Source organism: Astyanax mexicanus, chromosome 18 (genome assembly GCF_023375975.1).
Source record: "Astyanax mexicanus isolate ESR-SI-001 chromosome 18, AstMex3_surface, whole genome shotgun sequence".
Taxonomy (NCBI): Eukaryota; Metazoa; Chordata; class Actinopteri; order Characiformes; family Acestrorhamphidae; genus Astyanax; species Astyanax mexicanus.
Window position 1 is genome coordinate 474871 of NC_064425.1, and position 20641 is coordinate 495511.

Consider the following 20641-nt stretch of genomic DNA (forward strand, 5'->3'; position numbering starts at 1 on the left):
TCCATTGTGCGCGGCGTTCTCGCCTGATGAAGGTAATATTGAGTGTTTGAATTGGACTGAGTCACACTTATTCATCTGTGCAATGGAGGGCCATTATCTGAGCGAGAGCTCCGTGCCTTGATGTCACGGCTCGTTTTAACAGCTACAGATAGCCATCTAGAGCAACAACACACAGCTGAGAGTACAGCAGCCCAGCCGCCCACCATGCTAGGAATTAGCACATCGCTAATCAATCATCCTGCGTCTGCTTTCACAGCGCGAGAGATAGATAGATTAGACAAATAAACCGGGTGCTAATTTCAACCAGTACCAACAGTACCAACGCTGGAGCTGCATGGAAGGGAAATGTGGTGGAGCTCTGGAGCTCTGCAGCTCTGCGTTGAGCTCAGTGCAGGTTGAGTTTTGGAGGTGTTAGAGCAGCTACAGATCAGCAGTGCTGAGGTTCACGCCCAGTGGACAGTGCTGATCATGATCAGCAAGTATTTGCAAGGAAAAACAGAGAGAGAGAGACCCACCTAAATAAGCAGATTCTAACACAAAAAAATTGTTTTAATCAAGTTCATGTCCTTTGGTTGACTCTTTGGTTTGTTCTGGTGCAATGTGAAGATTAGAGTGCGAAGATGCTTCCAGAAACCAGTGGAAACCAGTGCAAATTAAGTGTTTTACACAAAAATAAGGGGAGAAAAATAGATTAGCCTGAGTAGAATATTAGTATATTATAGTATTATAACACCTGACACACATGTGGTGCACTAGTTAGTGATATCAGACAGACTAGTAATATCAGACCAGTTATGGCAAACTGCAATGTCCTATAGAGTCCTATAGAGAGGTTCTTTTGGTTAATAAAAGGTTTTCCTTCTTTTTCTTGGTCTAAGAAAGATGGTCTACTAGAAGATGAAGCTGACTGCTGTGAGGATTTGATTGCATTAAGAAACAAGAGTGAGGTCAGGATGATGATGGATGGTCCTGTATCTTTAACTTCACAACTCATCCCAAATACAGACAGATAATGAACTTTGAGTTATACCTTCTAGCGCATGCCTGGCACTGATCACGGTGCTATCGTACGATATATCATTTAAGTATCGTCATGCCCAATAGTCACTTAAGGCAATCAAATCAATTTGATTTTTGACACAAGAAGTAGATACACAGCACTGTCTCTGTGTCTGTGTGAGTGACAGGCTGCTGCAGCTGCCTGAGAAGCGCTAAGGGGAGGGGGAGCGTTAGAGGGAGGCGGGGCAGGAGTAAACACGAGTTAATCACATGGTCTTCTTCCATATTTACATTTTAAAAAGCCATTTAAATGCCTGATTAAAGGGCGAATTACTGTTGTTTTGCTGTTTTTTCCTCGAGTTGAGCTTGACGCTGACTCAGCTCTTGATTGGTCCGGGCGCGTGATGTCATGGACCCTGCATTGTTTAACATCACGATATATATTTTGTTGAAAAAAGAAAATTTTTCCAATATCGTCCCATCAGCCCTACTCCCCAACACTACTTCTTTTTCTTATTTTTTTTTTTTTTAAAGACTTCTTGACAAGCATTCGCTCTCAGTACGCTCTCAGACGCCTCAGACGACAAGGAAATCCTCACTCCACACCAGCTGATAACATCAGCCGTCCTCCCGAGACAGCACACACATATACAAAAACAAAAAAAGGGATTAAATACGGCAGAATTGGCCGCTCCCTCATATCTCCCGATAATATCACGCAGCGGTGGATCACGTCCAAAGCCGACTCCAGCGCAGCTCGAGCACAGCCCGGCGCTTCAATAACAAACCTGCGGTTGAGTAATTAGCTCAATCATAAAGCCATTCTGAACAGGATCTGACAATTTTATGAATAATTGTGAGATGGTGACGGGCTGATGTATGAAGGCAGGGGCTCTGAGTGATGGACGTGCTGATGACTGTAGAGGGGCTGGAAAGCTGGAAAACAAACAGCCTGTTCTGAGACCGTTGGCAGTCGCTGGGAAAGCGCTATGAAAACACTGATTTTTGGCGCTGGAGTGCGTCTGGCTGTTTGTTGGAGTCGTGGAGGGAAGCGGGCGAGTGTGTAACTGAGGGCTGTGGGCGTTCTGTTTCCAGTTCCGTGACAAAAAACCTCTAATCACTGCGAGTTCGGCAGGTCACAGTCCAGTCGGCCCAGCGGTGGCTGAAGCGTCTGTGTGTGTGTGTATTATTGTGTGTGTGTTTCAGTGTGTGTAAAGCATGTGTTTTTCCGTTAGCCTCCAACCATGACTGTGTGAGAGCTTGCTGTCTAAGTGTGTGTATGCATGTGTGACGGACTCTCAGTGTGTGTGTGTGTGTGTGTGTAAGTGTGTGTTTGTGTTCATCTACGTGTCTCCATGCGTGTCTGCTTGAGAGCCTTTTTAGTGTGTATGTGTGTGTGTGTGTATCTGTGTGTGTGTGTAAATGTAAGTGTGTGTGTGGGCAGCAGGGGAACTGCCCTAAAGGCCTAACTGTATGTTCAGGGATGTTCTGGGAAAGGGAGAGAAAGAGAAAGAAAGAGAGAGAGAGGGAAAGAGAGAGAGAGCGGGTGCTTAAGAGCTGTTTCTGACATCCTCTTCACAAAGCAGTCATTGTGCCATCTATTTTATACACTTTATATTCATCCGTTTCTACACTGCAGCTGTATTTATGTAATTACTGTATCAATACAGTAATACAGTATTTATCAGATGCGATGCTTTTTAATGCAGTGGAACCTTCAGACCATATCTGATGCAATCAAAAAATATATAGAGTTACCCTATGGTGGAACTAACTACCTTCCACTAACAGATCTTTAATAAACTCCTGAAGACAGAGCTCTTCAAAGAGCACTTACTCTCCTAACACCTCTAACTAACTACCTTCTACTACCAGATCAGGAGAATCTCTCACTATCTTTAATAAACTCCTGAAGACAGAGCTCTTCAAAGAGCACTTACTCTCCTAACACCTCTAACTAACTACCTTCTACTACCAGATCAGGAGAATCTCTCACTATCTTTAATAAACTCCTGAAGACAGAGCTCTTCAAAGAGCACTTACTCTCCTAACACCTTAAATATATGTAAATTGAGACGTAAATGTTTAACTTAAGCAAATCAATCTGCCAATGGGGTTAGAAATTTTTCCTTAATAAGATTTCTCAAGATAAGCAATCGCAAACTCTTAAAATAAGGGAATTTAAACTTAAATCAAGCAAAAACTCCTTATTTTCTGGCTTAAATTTGTACACAAGAATCAAAATGACTTGATTGTTGACTTTTTGTGCTTATTTTGATTTCAAATGACTTAAAATAAGGTTAAAAGTCTAAGTAAGAATGATTAAGTTCATTATTAATAAAATCAGTAAAACAATCTTACACTTAAAAAGATTTATTGCCTAAAAATTAGATCATTTTACTTGCTAAGATTTTGTTTTTTTGCAGCGCAAAAATGAATGTACACTGCAAAAAACTAAATCTTAGCAAGTGAAATTTTCTAAATTTAAGGCAATAAATCTTATTTTCTTCTCTGATAAGACTTGTTGTCTTACTAAGCATTGTGTGTAAGTGTTAGATTATTTTGCTTATTTTAGGGATAATTATCTTAATCATTCTTACTTAGAATTTGTACCTTATTTTAAGTGATTTGAACTAAAAATAAGCACAATCAAGCAGCAATCAAGTTATTCTGATTCTTGCGTCCAAAAACAGTGACTTTTTTGCTTGATTTAGGTGTTACTTCACTTCATTTACTTCATTTTGAGACGTTGCCATTGCTTTTTGTAAAAAATCTTACTAAGAAAATTTTGCTTACCCCATTGGCAGATTTTTCTGCTTAATATACATATATTTGTCTTAATTTGCATATATTTTGTCTAGTTTTTGCTGATGGATTTTTTACATTGTAGCAGCACTGTATAAGCAATACTGGGGCGTGAACCTGAGTGTGTTGGATTATCAGTCTGGCAGGGAAAGGGATTTAAGTCTGTGCTCTCAGGCTCCTTCAGTGCAGCAGCTTAAGGGAGAAATAGATATAAATGTGCTTTTGGGGGCGACGGGCGTAATGAGAAATGACAGCGCTGTAATCCCTGAGTCTGGACTCGGTGATCACTGGCTGTGGTGGCATTGGGTGGTGGTGGTGGGAGTCGGGGAGGGGGAGGGGGGGGGCAGCAGCTCGTGGCACCAAGACCCGCTCCAGTCCTGTCCTCCTCCCCTTTTTCTTCTGCTTAAATGGAATTTATGTTGGGTTAGCACCAATGAGCAAAATCCAATTTACAACATTATGTTGCTGGGCGAAATCTAATTTTGAGATGACTGCACTTCAGGAGTCTGAGGCCGGCAGAGCTGTCTGTCACCTGCATGAAGATATAAAGCTGTAGTGACAAACGGGAGGGAATAAAACGAATACAGTGCTGAAAAAAAGAAACAAACGAATAAATATTTAAAGCAAAGTATCGCATTATTATAGCGATCTGCATCCATGTGCATCAGGTGCTATTAGAGTAAAGAAGAACATAGGATGTCTCAGAGGAGCTCAGCAGAGCAATGTGAAGAACTGAACCAATATGAAGAATTTGTGGAGAAAATTCAAGGTAACAATCAAGGACTAAGCCAGGGTTCCTGCACCATTTTAAAAGTCAAATTTATTGCTTTTTATGACCTTTTTAAGACCTAAAAATAAATATAATTTAAGGTCAAGAAATGTAGTCATTTCTTTCGTAGAAAATAATTTATTAACTCTCTCCCTAGCAATGTAGCTAGCTCACTGCTAACGCTAGTATGTTAGCTAGCATGTCGCTAATGTTAGCTAGCTCTCCGGTAACCTCAGTTCTCTAAGTGGGAGGCTGCTGTGAGCTTTTAAAAAGCTAAAATAGATGAACAGCACTTAGCAGGTTCAGCATTATTACACATGTTGTAAAATAACATATGACATTTCAAAGCCTGTTATTAGTGTAAAAATGTCTTTATTTTATAACGTTTCTAACTGTTTGTTTTTCTTACTGCCTCATAGTGCTGTTATAACATATGTATGAAAATTCACGAGCAAGAGCCGAAATCCTACCGTATCTCCACCTTCCCACGACTCCTCCACCGGACTAAAGCAGTCTAAGTCTTTAGTTCTGTAAACTCAAAGGAGATCATGAATCTTGTCTTTAGCTGTCTCAAACCTGAAGATTCATCTCTTGTCCTTCATGCCGCTCGTGTTGCGTCCCTGGCTTTAAAGAACAGAGACAGAGATGGTTCTCCTGAGCCTTAGAGAACTGTACTGCTTATATGTGTCGGCCAAAAGAGAACCGATAGGAGGCTGTGGAAACTGTGTGTTATTAATCACAGTTTTTTTCATGCATCTTGGCATCATGTTCTCCTCCACCAGTCTTACACACTGCTTTTGGATAACTTTATGCAGCTTTACTCCTGGTGCAAAAATTCAAGCAGTTCAGTTTGGTTTGATGGCTTGTGATCATCCGCTATCAAAACGCTATTTTAATGACACGTACGCAAGGCATGAACGTTGATTGTTGACGAGGTGTAAGATAGCGATGAGCATTGCGATGCGCCTTCCGCAGGGTGTACGATAGGGATCTTTGAGGATTTCGTTCTGTAAACTCAAAGGAGATCATGAATCTTGTCTTCAGCTGTATCAAACCTGAAGATTCATCTCTTGTCCTTCATGCCGCTCGTGTTGCGTCCCTGGCTTTAAAGAACAGAGACAGAGACGATTCTCCTGAGCCCCAGAGAACTGTACTGCTTATATCTGACGGCCAAAAAAGCACCGATAGGAGGGTTGGGGGGGGTTGATGGAGACAAAGATGGAGAATTAGTTAGAGAGGAACGGACAGAAGGAAAGGAATAATTCTTGTCTCATGACAGTGAGGCTGTGGAATCTCCTCCAGAGGAAAGAGAGGACGCATGTGCAGGAGACGATAACTACAGAAACATCTGCCTTTCCTTTTCAAGGTGACTCTCTCACTGGACCTGCTACTACAAAGAGAACCGCCGCTCAGCCATCATACACACACACACACACTCATTTCAGGGCTTCAAAAGTGACCTGATCATTCCAAATTCCACTACCAATCCACCAAGTCTGAGTGTTTCCCAACCACACATATTAAGTCTTTTTGCCTCTCTTTTTTATCTCCATTGTTGATCTTTTTTGTATTTTTGACGACTCTTTTGTCTTCGCCCCCTTACACAACCCTGTTTTACTTGACTACACTCTGGTATGTTGTTTATATTTGCCACCGTACTGTTATTTTATTGACCCTGCCTGTCCCTTACTACTCCTGTAAGCCTAGCCACTTTGTTAATAAACTTGATATATTGTTAATTATTATTATAGGTATTATTAGGGTAATAGTAATAAGTGGAGGAATATCAGTATTTACTCATCTCAACTGTCTGTAGAAGCCCAAGAGATGGCAGCTCCAGCAGTAGGTTTTTTGCCTTTATTATCGACTTGTTTTTGTTTCAGACTATAAATTTTAGCTTTTCCCTCTTTATTGTTTTTCTCTGTTGTCGATCAATTTTTGTATTTTTGACTACTCTTTTGCTTTTGCCCCTTATCTGCGGGATTTACTGTGTATGACCCTGTTTTACTTGACTATGCTCTGGTATGTTGTTTAAATTTGCTGCCGTACTGTTAGTGACCCTGCCTGTCGCCTACTACTCCTGTAAGTCTCGCCTGCTTCATTACTAAACTAAATGAAAAAAAAAAAAAATCCACCACCCTGAGCGTCTCCCAACCACGCGTACACATGTATTGAGGATAATGGTAATGATAATTGGAGGAATATCAGTATTTACTCGTCTCAATTCTCTGTGGCGGCCCGAAAGATGTTTTTTTAAGACGATCGATTTTTGCTTTTCCCTTATCATTGTTTTTTATCTCCGTTGTTGATCTATTTTTGTATTTTTGACTACTTTTTGGATTTACCGTGTATGACCCTGTTTTACTTGACTACGCTCTGGTATGTTGTTTATATTTGCTGCTGTACTGTTATTCTATTGACCCTGCCTGTCCTATACTACTCCTACTCAACGTTGTGTTGTGTTTGGTACAGCTCTGAAAAAAAACCCAAAATCCACCACCATGAGCGTCTCCCGACCACACGTACACACGTATTGAGGATAAATGCAATGATAAGTGGAGGAATATCAGTATTTACTCGTCTGGACTCTCCGTGGCGGCCCGAGAGGATATGATTAGATTTGTGCTCTGGCTGGTTTTCAGCTGCCGTCGTGGTGTCTGGCTAAAGACGCAGATCCAGGCTGATACAAATGATAGTCATATCTCATCCCAGGCTCCAGCAGTATGTCTCCGGTCCCCAAGTGGCTTATTTAGCGCGTCGCTCCTGCAGCGGGGAGGCGGGAGTATTGCTCAGTGTCACTGCGGAAAGGGTTAACTCTATACGTACGTACGTTCGTCCGCCATGCCGGAGGCCAAAAGTTGAGTGTAATGTGATCGGTAATGAATTTTGCGTTACATTAGGCTGTATAAATGGACGGACAAGCGCAGACTACAAGTGTCCGGGAGTCGGACTTAATCTAATGATGCAAAAATAGAGACAGAACCAATTACGGGGAGGGCCAACTCGGTGCTGCTGCAGGGACTGCAAATGAATAGGTACAAATCAGATTAGTGCCTAATAGACGCGCTGCGAGAGAGGGCCAGTCGATGCTAAACGCATTAGGGCCTCATGACCTCGCTGCTCCGAGCAGCGTCGTCCAGCATCCAGCCTCCATCTTCCCTCGCAAAATCAAAGGGACTCTTGTTGGGCGAGGGGGAGGAGCAGAGAGCTGCAGCTTCCTAAATGAGTTAAACATTTGGATTGCCCAGAGTGGCGATTCACCCCCCCGTCCTTCTTCTTTCCTTCTTCTTTCGCTCCCTGTCTCAACGTGAACAACCTAATTCATTACTATAAAGCCTTTGAAATCTGCCATTCCCGAGCTGCTCTGTGCAAGAAATCACTTTAATATGCCGGGACACTGTCTCTCAAAGGAATGTCTCTCTTGATTTCACTAACTTATGTTAGAATTTAACATTTAAAATAAGAAAGAGAGGCACTTACAGGGGTTGTACAGTGAAACTGAAGCACCTGTCATCATTTTATTATGGGATTTTAGGTTTCATGGCTAAATTGGAGCAGCCTGGTGTTCAATCTTCATTAATTGCACTTTGCTCCAGTAAGAGCAGAGTGTGAAGGTTCAATTAGCAGGGTAAGAGCACAGTTCTGCTCTAAATATTGCAATGCACACAACATTATGGGAGACATACCAGAGTTCAAAAGAGGACAAATTGTTGGTGCACGTCTTGCTGGAGCATCTGTGACCAAGACAGCAAGTCTTTGTGATGCATCAAGAGCCACGGTATCCAGGGTAATGTCAGCATACCACCAAGAAGGACCAACCACATCCAACAGGATTAACTGTGGACGCTGTAAGAGGAAGCTGTCTGAAAGGGATGTTCGGGTGCTAACCCGGATTGTATCCAAAAAACATAAAACCACGGCTGATCAAATCACGCAGAATTCAATGTGCACCTCAACTCTCCTGTTTCCACCAGAAGTGTCCGTCATCACAATCAATTATTGTGCTCTAAAACCAGGTGTTTCAGTTTCATTCTCCAACCCCTGTAGTTAAGCGAATAAAACAAAATAGGGTTTAGCGTTTTGTCTTCGATCTAATCCAGTTTTAACACACTTCAGCCTGTTGTGCTGTTTGTTCTACAAGTGCTACAAATCCTACAAATCAGTAGAAGTAATTGAAGTGATGAGCAATCAGGTGCGAGGGCTAATTGAGGCGACACATGGGGCTTAAACAGAGAAGCACAACAAGAGCACTGAATCAGCAGCAGCAGCAGTGGAGCTCAGCCCGTCACGCCATTTACAACACTCACACTCATTAACACCCCCCCCCCCCCCCCCCCCGCACCCACCGAGCACTAACGGCCGAGCTGAATCCGCTGCGTGATCCATATTTCTTGTGTTACAAACAGAGTGAAAACAGAGTGACGCTTTCACTCCTTTTTTAATGAGCTCGCAATCTCTTTAAGGAGCTTTGAGTAAAACTGTAAATGTGTAAAACAAACTGATGCTTCTTAATGCAGCGCCCTAATGGAAGTAGTTAAACTTAAAGGAGGAGAACTCTGGTGTAAAATGTACTTTTATTGTAGTAAAACATGATAAAAAGTTCTTATCTTTGATGAATAGCACACCTCCATTCTCCCACAGCGTTCAGAGATCCAGAAATTTTAACAGTTTATCCAACAAACACCCTTCAGACTGGGAGATACGGGGCATAATTTACCCTGATAAATCACTTTTTACACTGTTATCCAGCTCAAAGTAGCTCCACACCTCCTTACTAGAATCCGGAGAGTCCTGACATTTAAAACGAGGCATTAATAACTTAAAAAGTGCAGAAGAAGCTTATTAAAAAACTCTGTTTACATCCTATAACGTTACTAGCTTCAGCTCCGAGCACCACCATCACTGTACTGATAATAACATAGACATATAAATACATAGACTACACATAGTGCAACAGCTGGCGTCATTATCATTACAGTGATGGTGGTGCTCGGAGCTGAAGCTAGTAGTGTTATATGATGTAAACAGTGGTGTTTAATAATCTTCTTCTGCACTTTTTAAGTTATTAATGCCTCGTTTTAAATGTCAGGGCTCTCCGGATTCTAGTAAGGAGGTGTGGAGCTACTTTGAGCTGGATTATAAACAGCAAAATCAGAGAAACTGATTCAGAAACTAAGCTCTCTCTTCATTTTTTCAGAGCTGTATATTATATATTACAGTGATTGGTGTAATCTACCTGTTCCGGAGCCCACGATGTCTCTGCTGGGTGATTCGGACATGGCTTCAGCCAGTCTCTCCCTCAGGCCCTCCTCCGTTGTGTCCACAGAGGACATGTGGCGCAGACCGAAGCTCTCTGGCCAGCTGCCGCACACCTCCAGCAGGGTCACGCTGCGGTCGAACGTGCCTGAGAGAGAGAAAGAGAGAGAGAGACAGAAAGTTAGAAACAGCAGCCAGTAAAAATGAACTTTATTTTTTGCTGAAAATTATTGTTTTTCTCTTCTAGAGGTGCAAAAAGAAAGAACATCCAACACACGGAGGAGAACAAGGAAAAAGTGAAATATTAAAAGCACTTTCACAATGTTTTACACGGTTACACACACCGCAGTTACACACACCGCAGTTACACACACCGCAGTTACACACACTGCAGTAACACACACCGCAGTTACACACACCGCAGTTACACACACCGCAGTTACACACACTGCAGTAACACACACCGCAGTTACACACACTGCAGTAACACACTGCCGTTACACACACTGCAGTTACACACACCGCAGTTACACACACCGCAGTTACACACACCGCAGTAACACACACCGCAGTTACACACACCGCAGTTACACACACCGCAGTAACACACTGCCGTTACACACACTGCAGTTACACACACCGCAGTTACACACACCGCAGTTACACACACCGCAGTTACACACACTGCAGTAACACACACTGCAGTTACACACACTGCAGTAACACACACTGCAGTTACACACACTGCAGTAACACACACCGCAGTTACACACACCGCAGTTACACACACTGCAGTAACACACACTGCAGTTACACACACTGCAGTAACACACACTGCAGTTACACACACTGCAGTAACACACACCGCAGTTACACACACCGCAGTTACACACACCGCAGTTACACACACCGCAGTTACACACACCGCAGTTACACACTGCAGTAACACACACTGCAGTTACACACACTGCAGTAACACACACTGCAGTTACACACACTGCAGTTACACACACCGCAGTTACACACACTGCAGTTACACACACCGCAGTTACACACACCGCAGTAACACACACCGCAGTAACACACACCGCAGTTACACACACTGCAGTTACACACACCGCAGTTACACACACCGCAGTTACACACACTGCAGTAACACACACTGCAGTTACACACACTGCAGTTACACACACCGCAGTTACACACACCGCAGTTACACACACTGCAGTAACACACACCGCAGTTACACACACCGCAGTTACACACACCGCAGTACCACACACCGCAGTTACACACACCGCAGTTACACACACCGCAGTTACACACACCACAGTTACACACACTACAGTAACACACACTGCAGCTACACACACCGCAGTAACACACACCGCAGTTACACACACCGCAGTAACACACACCGCAGTAACACACACCGCAGTTACACACACCGCAGTTACACACACCGCAGTTACACACACTGCTGTAACACACACCGCAGTTACAAACACCGCAGTAACACACACTGCAGTTACACACACTGCAGTTACACACACTACAGTAACACACACTGCAGTTACACACACCGCAGTAACACACACCGCAGTTACACACACTGCAGTAACACACACCGCAGTAACACACACCGCAGTTACACACACCACAGTTACACACACTGCAGTAACACACACCGCAGTTACACACACCGCAGTTACACACACCGCAGTTACACACACCGCAGTAACACACACCGCAGTAACACACACCGCAGTTACACACACTGCAGTTACACACACCGCAGTTACACACACCGCAGTAACACACACCGCAGTTACACACACCGCAGTTACACACACCGCAGTTACACACACCGCAGTAACACACACTGCAGTTACACACACTGCAGTTACACACACTGCAGTTGCACACACCGCAGTTGCAAACACTGCAGTTACACACACCGAAGTTACAAACACTGCAGTTACACACACTGCAGTTGCAAACACTGCAGTTACACACACCGAAGTTACAAACACTGCAGTTACACACACCGCAGTAACACACACTGCAGTTACACACAGCAGTTACACACACCGAAGTTACAAACACTGCAGTTACACACACCGCAGTAACACACACTGCAGTTACACACACCGCAGTTACACACACCGAAGTTACAAACACTGCAGTTACACACACCACAGTAACACACACTGCAGTTACACACACTGCAGTTACACACACCGAAGTTACAAACACTGCAGTTACACACACCGCAGTAACACACACTGCAGTTACACACACTGCAGTAACACACACTGCAGTTACACACACCGCAGTAACACACACTGCAGTTACACACACTCCAGTTACACACAGCAGTTACACACACCGCAGTAACACACACTGCAGTTACACACACCGCAGTTACACACACCGAAGTTACAAACACTGCAGTTACACACACCGCAGTAACACACACTGCAGTTACACACACTGCAGTTACACACACCGAAGTTACAAACACCGCAGTTACACACACCGCAGTAACACACACTGCAGTTACACACACTGCAGTAACACACACTGCAGTTACACACACCGCAGTAACACACACTGCAGTTACACACACTCCAGTTACACACAGCAGTTACACACACCGAAGTTACAAACACTGCAGTTACACACACCGCAGTAACACACACTGCAGTTACACACACTGCAGTTACACACAGCAGTTACACACACCGAAGTTACAAACACTGCAGTTACACACACCACAGTTACACACACCGAAGTTACAAACACTGCAGTTACACACACCGCAGTAACACACACTGCAGTTACACACACTCCAGTTACACACCGCAGTTACACACACCGAAGTTACAAACACTGCAGTTACACACACCGAAGTTACAAACACTGCAGTTACAAACACTGCAGTTACACACACCGCAGTTACACACACCGCAGTTACACACACCGCAGTTACACACACTGCAGTTACACACACTGCAGTTACACACACTGCAGTTACACACACCGAAGTTACAAACACTGCAGTTACAAACACCGCAGTTACACACACCGCAGTTACAAACAGCAGTCGAAATCACACACCGCAGTTACACACACCGCAGTTACACACACCGCAGTTACACACACCACAGTTACACACAAGCCGAAATCACACACCGAGCCCCTGAGCGTTGCTGTGCTGCACTCTCTGCACAGAGAGCGTCTCTGTGAAACACAGCCGGGTTATCAGAGCCGTCTGAAGCGGCTGTTTGATCTCTGGGTCGGTGGTTATCTGTCCTGCGGAGGCTCAGCCACACTCCGGGTCTCTGACAGGCTGTAATACCCGGCCGAGAGAGGAGCGCAGGCGGCTGATAACGGCTGTGCCGTATCTCCCGTAGAACACCACGCCGACCAGACTCCTCACGCACCGCAGATAACTTCATACTTCATAAAAACAGAGCGTCTCGCATCCGCCTGCCTCCGAGAGATCCCCACCGCCCGCGTCAACTCAACAAACTCATCTCAGAATCTATTTTACTTAATATCATTTAATCTTAGCTTTTATTTCTTCTTTAGTTCTTTGTTTCCTTTTTATTTGGTGCTTTTCATGGCGGGGGTGCAGATTTAGGCACTACTATGGTGCTGAATTCAGCACCCCCACCAGGAAAAGCACCCTCTCCCGGGGCGAGGCTGCAACTAGTGTCCCTTGATAATTCGTTGACACAAATACTAAACCATTTAAACCATGTTTATTATTGTCTTAAGTACTGTTAATTAATGTACCCTTATTGTAAAGTGTTACCGAAAAAAATATATAAAAAAGTATACAACAGAATTAACATGCCAATGCATACTAATACTACCACAGCTACTACTGCTACTACTACTACTACTACTACTACTACTACTACTAAGAAGAAGAAGAAGAAGAAGAAGAAGAAGAAGAAGAAGACCAAATCTGTTGTTATATTATTTTAAATATCAGGTGACAACGGATCAGTTTTTTTTGTCATATATGTATATAATTTAGACATTGCACCCATACTTTTTCTAATAACAGTAAATATAATGTGGAGTTACTTGTTTAGGTTGTAAAGGGACCTTAGGTTGGATTTAACTAATAATAAACAGAAGTACAGAAAAAAATATTTATATTTTTTGTGATTTACTGTAATTCCACAAATGTTGTTCTAAGTCACTATAGCAAATGTCCCCTTTGGTGACAATATATTGTTGTTTATTACAGATGACACTAGTTTGTGAACTAATTTCTGATCTTGGTTGATGAAATAAATTTGGAGTAAGGGTTACATAGGGTTAAATTGTGTAAGAGTGAGTGTGTGTGTGAGTATGTGTGTGTTTTTTGTGTTGCACTGTTGCTTTCAGGAATTGTAATTGTTGTATATTAGGAGCTACCTGCCTCAGCTTCCCCACCGGCTCAGATCTGTACATGTCTGCACAACTGCCGGCCTGTTTTCTGTAAACATGCTCTCAGATCCAATCCCACTTAAGCCCCACACTAATGTTCAGATATACAAACATGTACTTTCCACTCGGCGTGCATGCACGAGGGCTGTGCTACAGTTCACTCCGCAGATACAAGTCTTATCCCGTGGCACAGAAAATCACAAAGAGTCATATAAGAGAAAACCTTTTAGAAATACATCTGAAAGAGCTTGGTGTATTGTGTAAACTTCGCTTTAAAGTGTTAGGATGTACCATTTACTCGCCAGTCTGTGCATGCAGAGAATAGACTGAAAAGACTGCTGAATTCTGAATAACGTGTGACGATATAGAAAGAAATTTACAGTAAGCTTAGATTACCAAATTTCTCCAGCACTAAGGCTGGATGGAGCATTAGCATCAGCGGCTAACAGCTAGCGGTTAGCGCTTAATGCCGCCCGAAAGCACTACACTGAGGAACCTTGAGTGTTTCGGTAAGCCATGGCGATGTTAGCTAGCGGTTCATCACACATAGCTTGTTTTAACACGGTAAACGGGCAGCCTACAGTTCAATATACTCAACTCTGAACGACGAAAGAGCTAGCGCTTAGCGCAGTTGGCGGGTAATGCTAATGCTGCTCCAGCAGTGCTAGCTGGGGTTAGCAGCAGATTACCGTTTTGATAATACTCGACTCTGAATGGAGAAATAGCTAGCGCTTAGCGCGGTTAGCAGGTAATGCTAATGCTAAAGCTAATGCTCCTAACTCTGTATAACTCTGTACTTTAGCGGATACTACCACAAATCTGATCTTTATGGAAGAGTGGAAGAAGAAAGCCACTGTTGAAAGAAAGACGTAAGAAGTGCTGTTTGGGCAGCAAACATGTGGAAGAAGATTCTGTTCTCAAATCAGTCCAAAGTTGAATGTTTTGGCCTAAATACAAAGTGCTTTGTGTAGCAGAAAAGTAACACTGCTCATCACCCTGAACACACCATCCATCCCCACTGCACTGTGAAACATGGTGGTGGCAGCATCATGCTGTGGGGATAAGCTTTTCTTCAGCAGGGACAGATTTAGGAAGTTGGTCAGAGTTGATGGATGGAAGATGGATGGAGATAAATAAATACAGAACAATCCTGGAAGAAGAAAAGCTGTTGGAGGCTGTAAAAGACTTGAGATCTTCCAGCAAGACGATGACCCTAAACATACAGCCAGAGCTACAGTGGAGCTATAATGATTTAGATCAGAGAATATTCATGTGTTAGAATGATCCAGTTAAAGTCCTAAAGACCTAAATCTCATTGATCTTCTGTGGAGAGACATGAAAACTGCTGTTCACAGACCAACGCTCTCCATCCAACCTGACTGATCTTCAGCTGATTTATAAAGAAGAATGGAGCAGAAATCTCTAGGAAAAAGTCACTAGATGATCAAAGCTGGTAAAGATGAATATATTTTTAAAAAATGTATCATTTTCGTTTCACTTTACACTTATGCAATATTTTGTGTTTGTCCATTACTTAAAATCTCAATAAAAATACATTTAACCCTTGTGTGGTGTTTTCATTTTTCATCAAATGATACTAAAAAAATATTTTTTCTAACTCAAACTCATTGGCATTGGCTCATTTTTTAAAAAAACATATATCAAAACACATTTTCAATAAACACACACTGTACACCCCACACACACACACACACACATTTATATTACATACAGTATGTTTGGCCAAGGGCTAATAAACATTGCTTCATTTGTAAATTTGAAACTAAACAAATTTTCTACTCATATCTTGAGTTTAATTCATTTTCTTTTACATTTTATTTAAAAACTAATAAAAAAGAGCAGCACTTTTTGAAAGAAATGTAACATAAGAAAGGTAAAGGGCAAATATTAACCATGTAAGCTGTTTATATAGCTTGCAATTTAGGTGAAGCGAGCATGTGTAAAGAATTTTAATGTAAAATTGCTTGATTTTGCTGAATTAAATACAAGTAACAAAGTAAACGAGTAACAAAAATAGGAACACCACACAAGCGTTAAGTTTGTTGTTGTAAGGTGAAAAAAGGTGGAAAAGTTCAAGGGGTTTGAATACTTTTGCAAGCCACTGGATTATAAGGAGCTCTGATGATTTTTGGGAAAATTAAAGGATTTTAAATGCAGCTTATAGTGAGAAAAATACGGTAAATCCTGTTTTTAGTGTGGCATAACTGATTCTACACAGTAAGTGAAGAAGTGCACGTGGTAGTGTGTTAGTGCACTCTCTCTCTCGGCCGGTGTGCTGTGGTGAGGGAGTCTGGCGGCAGAGTGACACCAGCAGAGGGGAAGAGGAGTGGGTCAGGAGTTCATCCTCTTCACCGGGGGGAGATGTCTTCATCAGAGCGACTGACAGCCTGCTGCAGCCTGCATTCCTCATTCTTCACACCCCTCAGCTCCAGAGCTTCCCCGATTAAATAATAACCACAGCCTGCTACAGACCGAGCCCAGAGACTCTACACTCAGAGAGACTGACCGCCGAGTGACCAGCGTCCAGAGCAGAACCACAGCTCTGTCCCGATAACTAACTAAATAATACTTATATATATATATATATATATATATATATATATATATATATATATACAGGGGTTGGAGAATAAAACTGAAACACCTGTCATCATTTTAGTGTGGGATTTTAGGTTTCATGTCTAAATTGGAGCAGCCTGGTGTTCAATCTTCATTAATTGCACATTACACCAGTAAGAGCAGAGTGTGAAGGTTCAATTAGCAGGGTAAGAGCACAGTTCTGCTCTAAGTATTACAATGCACACAACATTATGGGAGACATACCAGAGTTCAAAAGAGGACAAATTGTTGGTGCACGTCTTGCTGGAGCATCTGTGACCAAGACAGCAAGTCTTTGTGATGCATCAAGAGCCACGGTATCCAGGGTAATGTCAGCATACCTCCAAGAAGGACCAACCACATCCAACAGGATTAACTGTGGACGCTGTAAGAGGAAGTTGTCTGAAAGGGATGTTCGGGTGCTAACCCGGACTGTATCCAAAAAACATAAAACCACGGCTGATCAAATCACGCAGAATTCAATGTGCACCTCAACTCTCCTGTTTCCACCAGAACTGTCCGTCACCACAATCAATTATTGTGCTCTAAAACCAGGTATTTCAGTTTCATTCTCCAACCCCTGTATATGACTGTAAATATTTTAATTCCTAGAAATCCTAGAAATCAGGTCATAATTTCTCAGTGCCGACACTGTCAAGTTGAGCTCCGTAAGTAACAACAGTTTACAGACGAATTCAGTATTCCCGGGTTTAATATCTGCCCGCGCTGCTGAAAAGAGATGGGTACTTAACTGGTCCCTACCTTCCACAAAACTAAATCAGTTCTGATTGGATGTCATACCTGCCAAACATTTTCGTCTCGTTTTTATTTTTTGACGAAAATGTCAGTTAATTTCATCATTGTTTTTTATTATTTTGAGCTTTTTTTATTTAGTTATCGTCTCGTATTCAACTTAAAAAAAGTTTTCGTTGACGAAAACTATGGAGAAAATTATTGGTCAACGTAATTAACCCTAATCGCCTTCCCTTTAACTACTGAGATACGAGCACATGATGTTCACACGGCTTTAAAAAGATTGAAAAAAGGAGTGATTTTTCATCAAGGTAAAACAATTAAAATCTGTACGGATTAGTCTCTAACAGCTGCTGGTAAACGTAGCCCTGCTTATCTCACAACGCTGAGATTTCATTAAAGATTTAATTCAGCATGAATTCACCTTTACAGCCAAACCTCACACACACACACACACACACACACAATACACACACAACAGGTGGCATTACCTGGTCTCTGGGCTACCAGGGCACAACCCTGCACCATAAACACACCTCCACCAGCAACAGGATCAGATGAGGTGGGATTAATTCAATTAGGTTTTATTAAGCGGTCGTAATCGCGCCGGGGCTGATGGGTATTTACGACTGGAAAAGCGCAGTGGCCTCTGTTAATGATGCTCACTCCTATCTGAAAACAACTGGCCTGCTGGTGGAAAACCCACAGAGTGTAAATCAGGAGCTGTCAGGGGGGGAAAGGGGTTAGAAAGCTAAAAAGACATGTGCTGAGACTGACCCAGCCTGGAGGAGCTTAATCAAACTACATATACTGATGTAGAATGTGAAAAATCCACAATTATTATGAAATAAGATCAGTTTGAACACAATTATGGTTGTAGAAATGCTTTGTGAAACAATGTAATGATAAATAAAACAAAAAATATTTTATAATTCAGTAAAATGATCTCAATTATCATACAAATTGTGATATAAAACAACCAAACTCAATTAAATCATGATGAAATGTTGCACTGTACCACTTCTATGGTATCAATATCTGAAGTGGAAATTAGAAAAGCAATAAAACTATATATATACTCTGTAAATACTTTTTTGTGCTATCAAAACAGTTACTATGACCTCCAGAAGAAGACCGTGTGTTCTGACTCTGCAATTTGATTGGCTAAGAGGCGTTGGTTCTATGAGTACCGTTATCAGCCGGTAATGCACGGTAACCGAAGCTCTCCGTGTATTACTGTATTACTCCACCACATACAGGTAACCTAGCAACGATGCAGCAGCGCTTACAAACCAAACAGTGCAGCTACAAACAGAGCAGCAATGGAACTATTTTAACTGGTGGAGTTTTTATAACCAAACAGATCCTATTTTCTCCTCCTCCTTAACTCTTTAAAATCTTTCAATAAACAGTGATATTGGAACTGTGGTATAAATATATCGCAATAATACACTGCACTGCTATATGACCTCAAGTGCTCACTTCACTTCTGAAGATTAACGTAACTATGGGACGTGGAAAGGTGAATTCAGCACCCCTGCTAGGAAAAGCATTTTCATTTTTAAATTACATTCACATTTTTAGAAGCTAAAATAATGTAAAATCTTCAGTGAGGCTGAGAGGCGTTGGTTTTATGAGTGCCATTATCAGCCGATAATGCACTGTAACTGAAGCTCTCCATGTATTACTGTATTACTCCACCACGTACAGGTAACCTAGCAACGATGCAGCAGCGCTTACAAACCAAACAGCACAGCTACAAACCTCAAGTGCTCACTTCACTTCTGAAGATTAACTTAATTATGGGACATGGAAAGCCGAATTCAGCACCCCTGCTAGGAAAAGCATTTTCATTTTTAATTTACATTCACATTTTTAGAAGCTAAATAATGTAAAATCTTCAGAGAGGTCATTTAGGTGGTGCTTAGCCTTTAATATCAGAAATGTTAAATACAGTAAAACTCCAGTGCTCTGGTGGTTTAGAGGTTAAAAATGGTGAGTCTGGAGAGTCAGTGGTGAGCTGGAGTGTGCAGTAGCTCACTGGTTATCAGCTGCAGTGTTTCTGCTGGAGTGAATTTCCTCTTTCAGGAGTTGATGCCAACTAACTCACCAGATAAGAGAGACGCCGGGCACTACTGCCCTTTATTCCTGTGCCCTCCAGCTCTGTAGCCTCTCTTACACACACAGCTCACTCTAAAGTGCTGCCAACACACACACACTCTCACACACACACACACACACACACACACACACACACACACACTGTTAAACACCATCAACCACCTGTGAGATAGTGGACTGACAGCACTGCAGACGAGTGTTTCTCAGCCGGGCGGGGAGGGTTTAGCGGGTACGTGCAAGTGTTAATGTGGAAATAATCTCGGAGGATTAACAGCGAGATACACGCCTCTTTCACTGCGGAACGAGGGACTCCTCCCCTTTTATTACTCTTTACACTTAACCTTTTAAATAATTTACTCCTCCCTCTCTCTCTCTCTCTCCTCAGCTCCAAGAGTGTTACTAATCCCATCAATACACACTCCAACAATACACCCCCCCCCACTCACTCACTCTACCCCCGTACTCACCCTCCTGCACTAAAAGCCAGGTTCACAACTTTAGAAAACCAGTCACACTCGCATCTCACAATTACACCTAATCCTTTAATAGCACAGCAGAGTGCAGCGTGGATCTGAAGCAGTGTGTGTGGCACTTTCACCATACACCTCGTGCAAATTTATCCCATTCACAGATATAGCAAACAACACTCTCAACTGAAGCGAAAAAACTGAAAATATTCAATATTTTTAATATATACAGCACTGGAGTAAAGAAAATGAAGAGACCATGTCAGTTTCTGAATCAGTTTCTCTGATTTTGCTATTTATAGGTTTATATTTGAGTAAAATTAACATTCTTCTTTTATTCTATAAACTACAGACAACATTTCTCCCTAATTCCAAATAAAAATATTCTCATTTAGAGCATTTATTT

At 42.3% G+C, this 20641-nt stretch overlaps 1 protein-coding gene across 3 annotated transcripts in view; it reads right to left on the reverse strand.

Annotated features, from left to right (window-relative positions):
* bcas3 (BCAS3 microtubule associated cell migration factor) overlaps positions 1–20641 on the reverse strand; it is a 502994-nt gene that overhangs the window by 28626 nt on the left and 453727 nt on the right. For all 3 annotated transcript variants that reach the window (XM_022675301.2, XM_022675293.2, XM_022675283.2), the window contains one exon: positions 9810–9977. In XM_022675301.2, coding sequence (XP_022531022.1) covers positions 9810–9977 — 168 coding nt within the window. The remainder of the gene's footprint in view (positions 1–9809; positions 9978–20641) is intronic.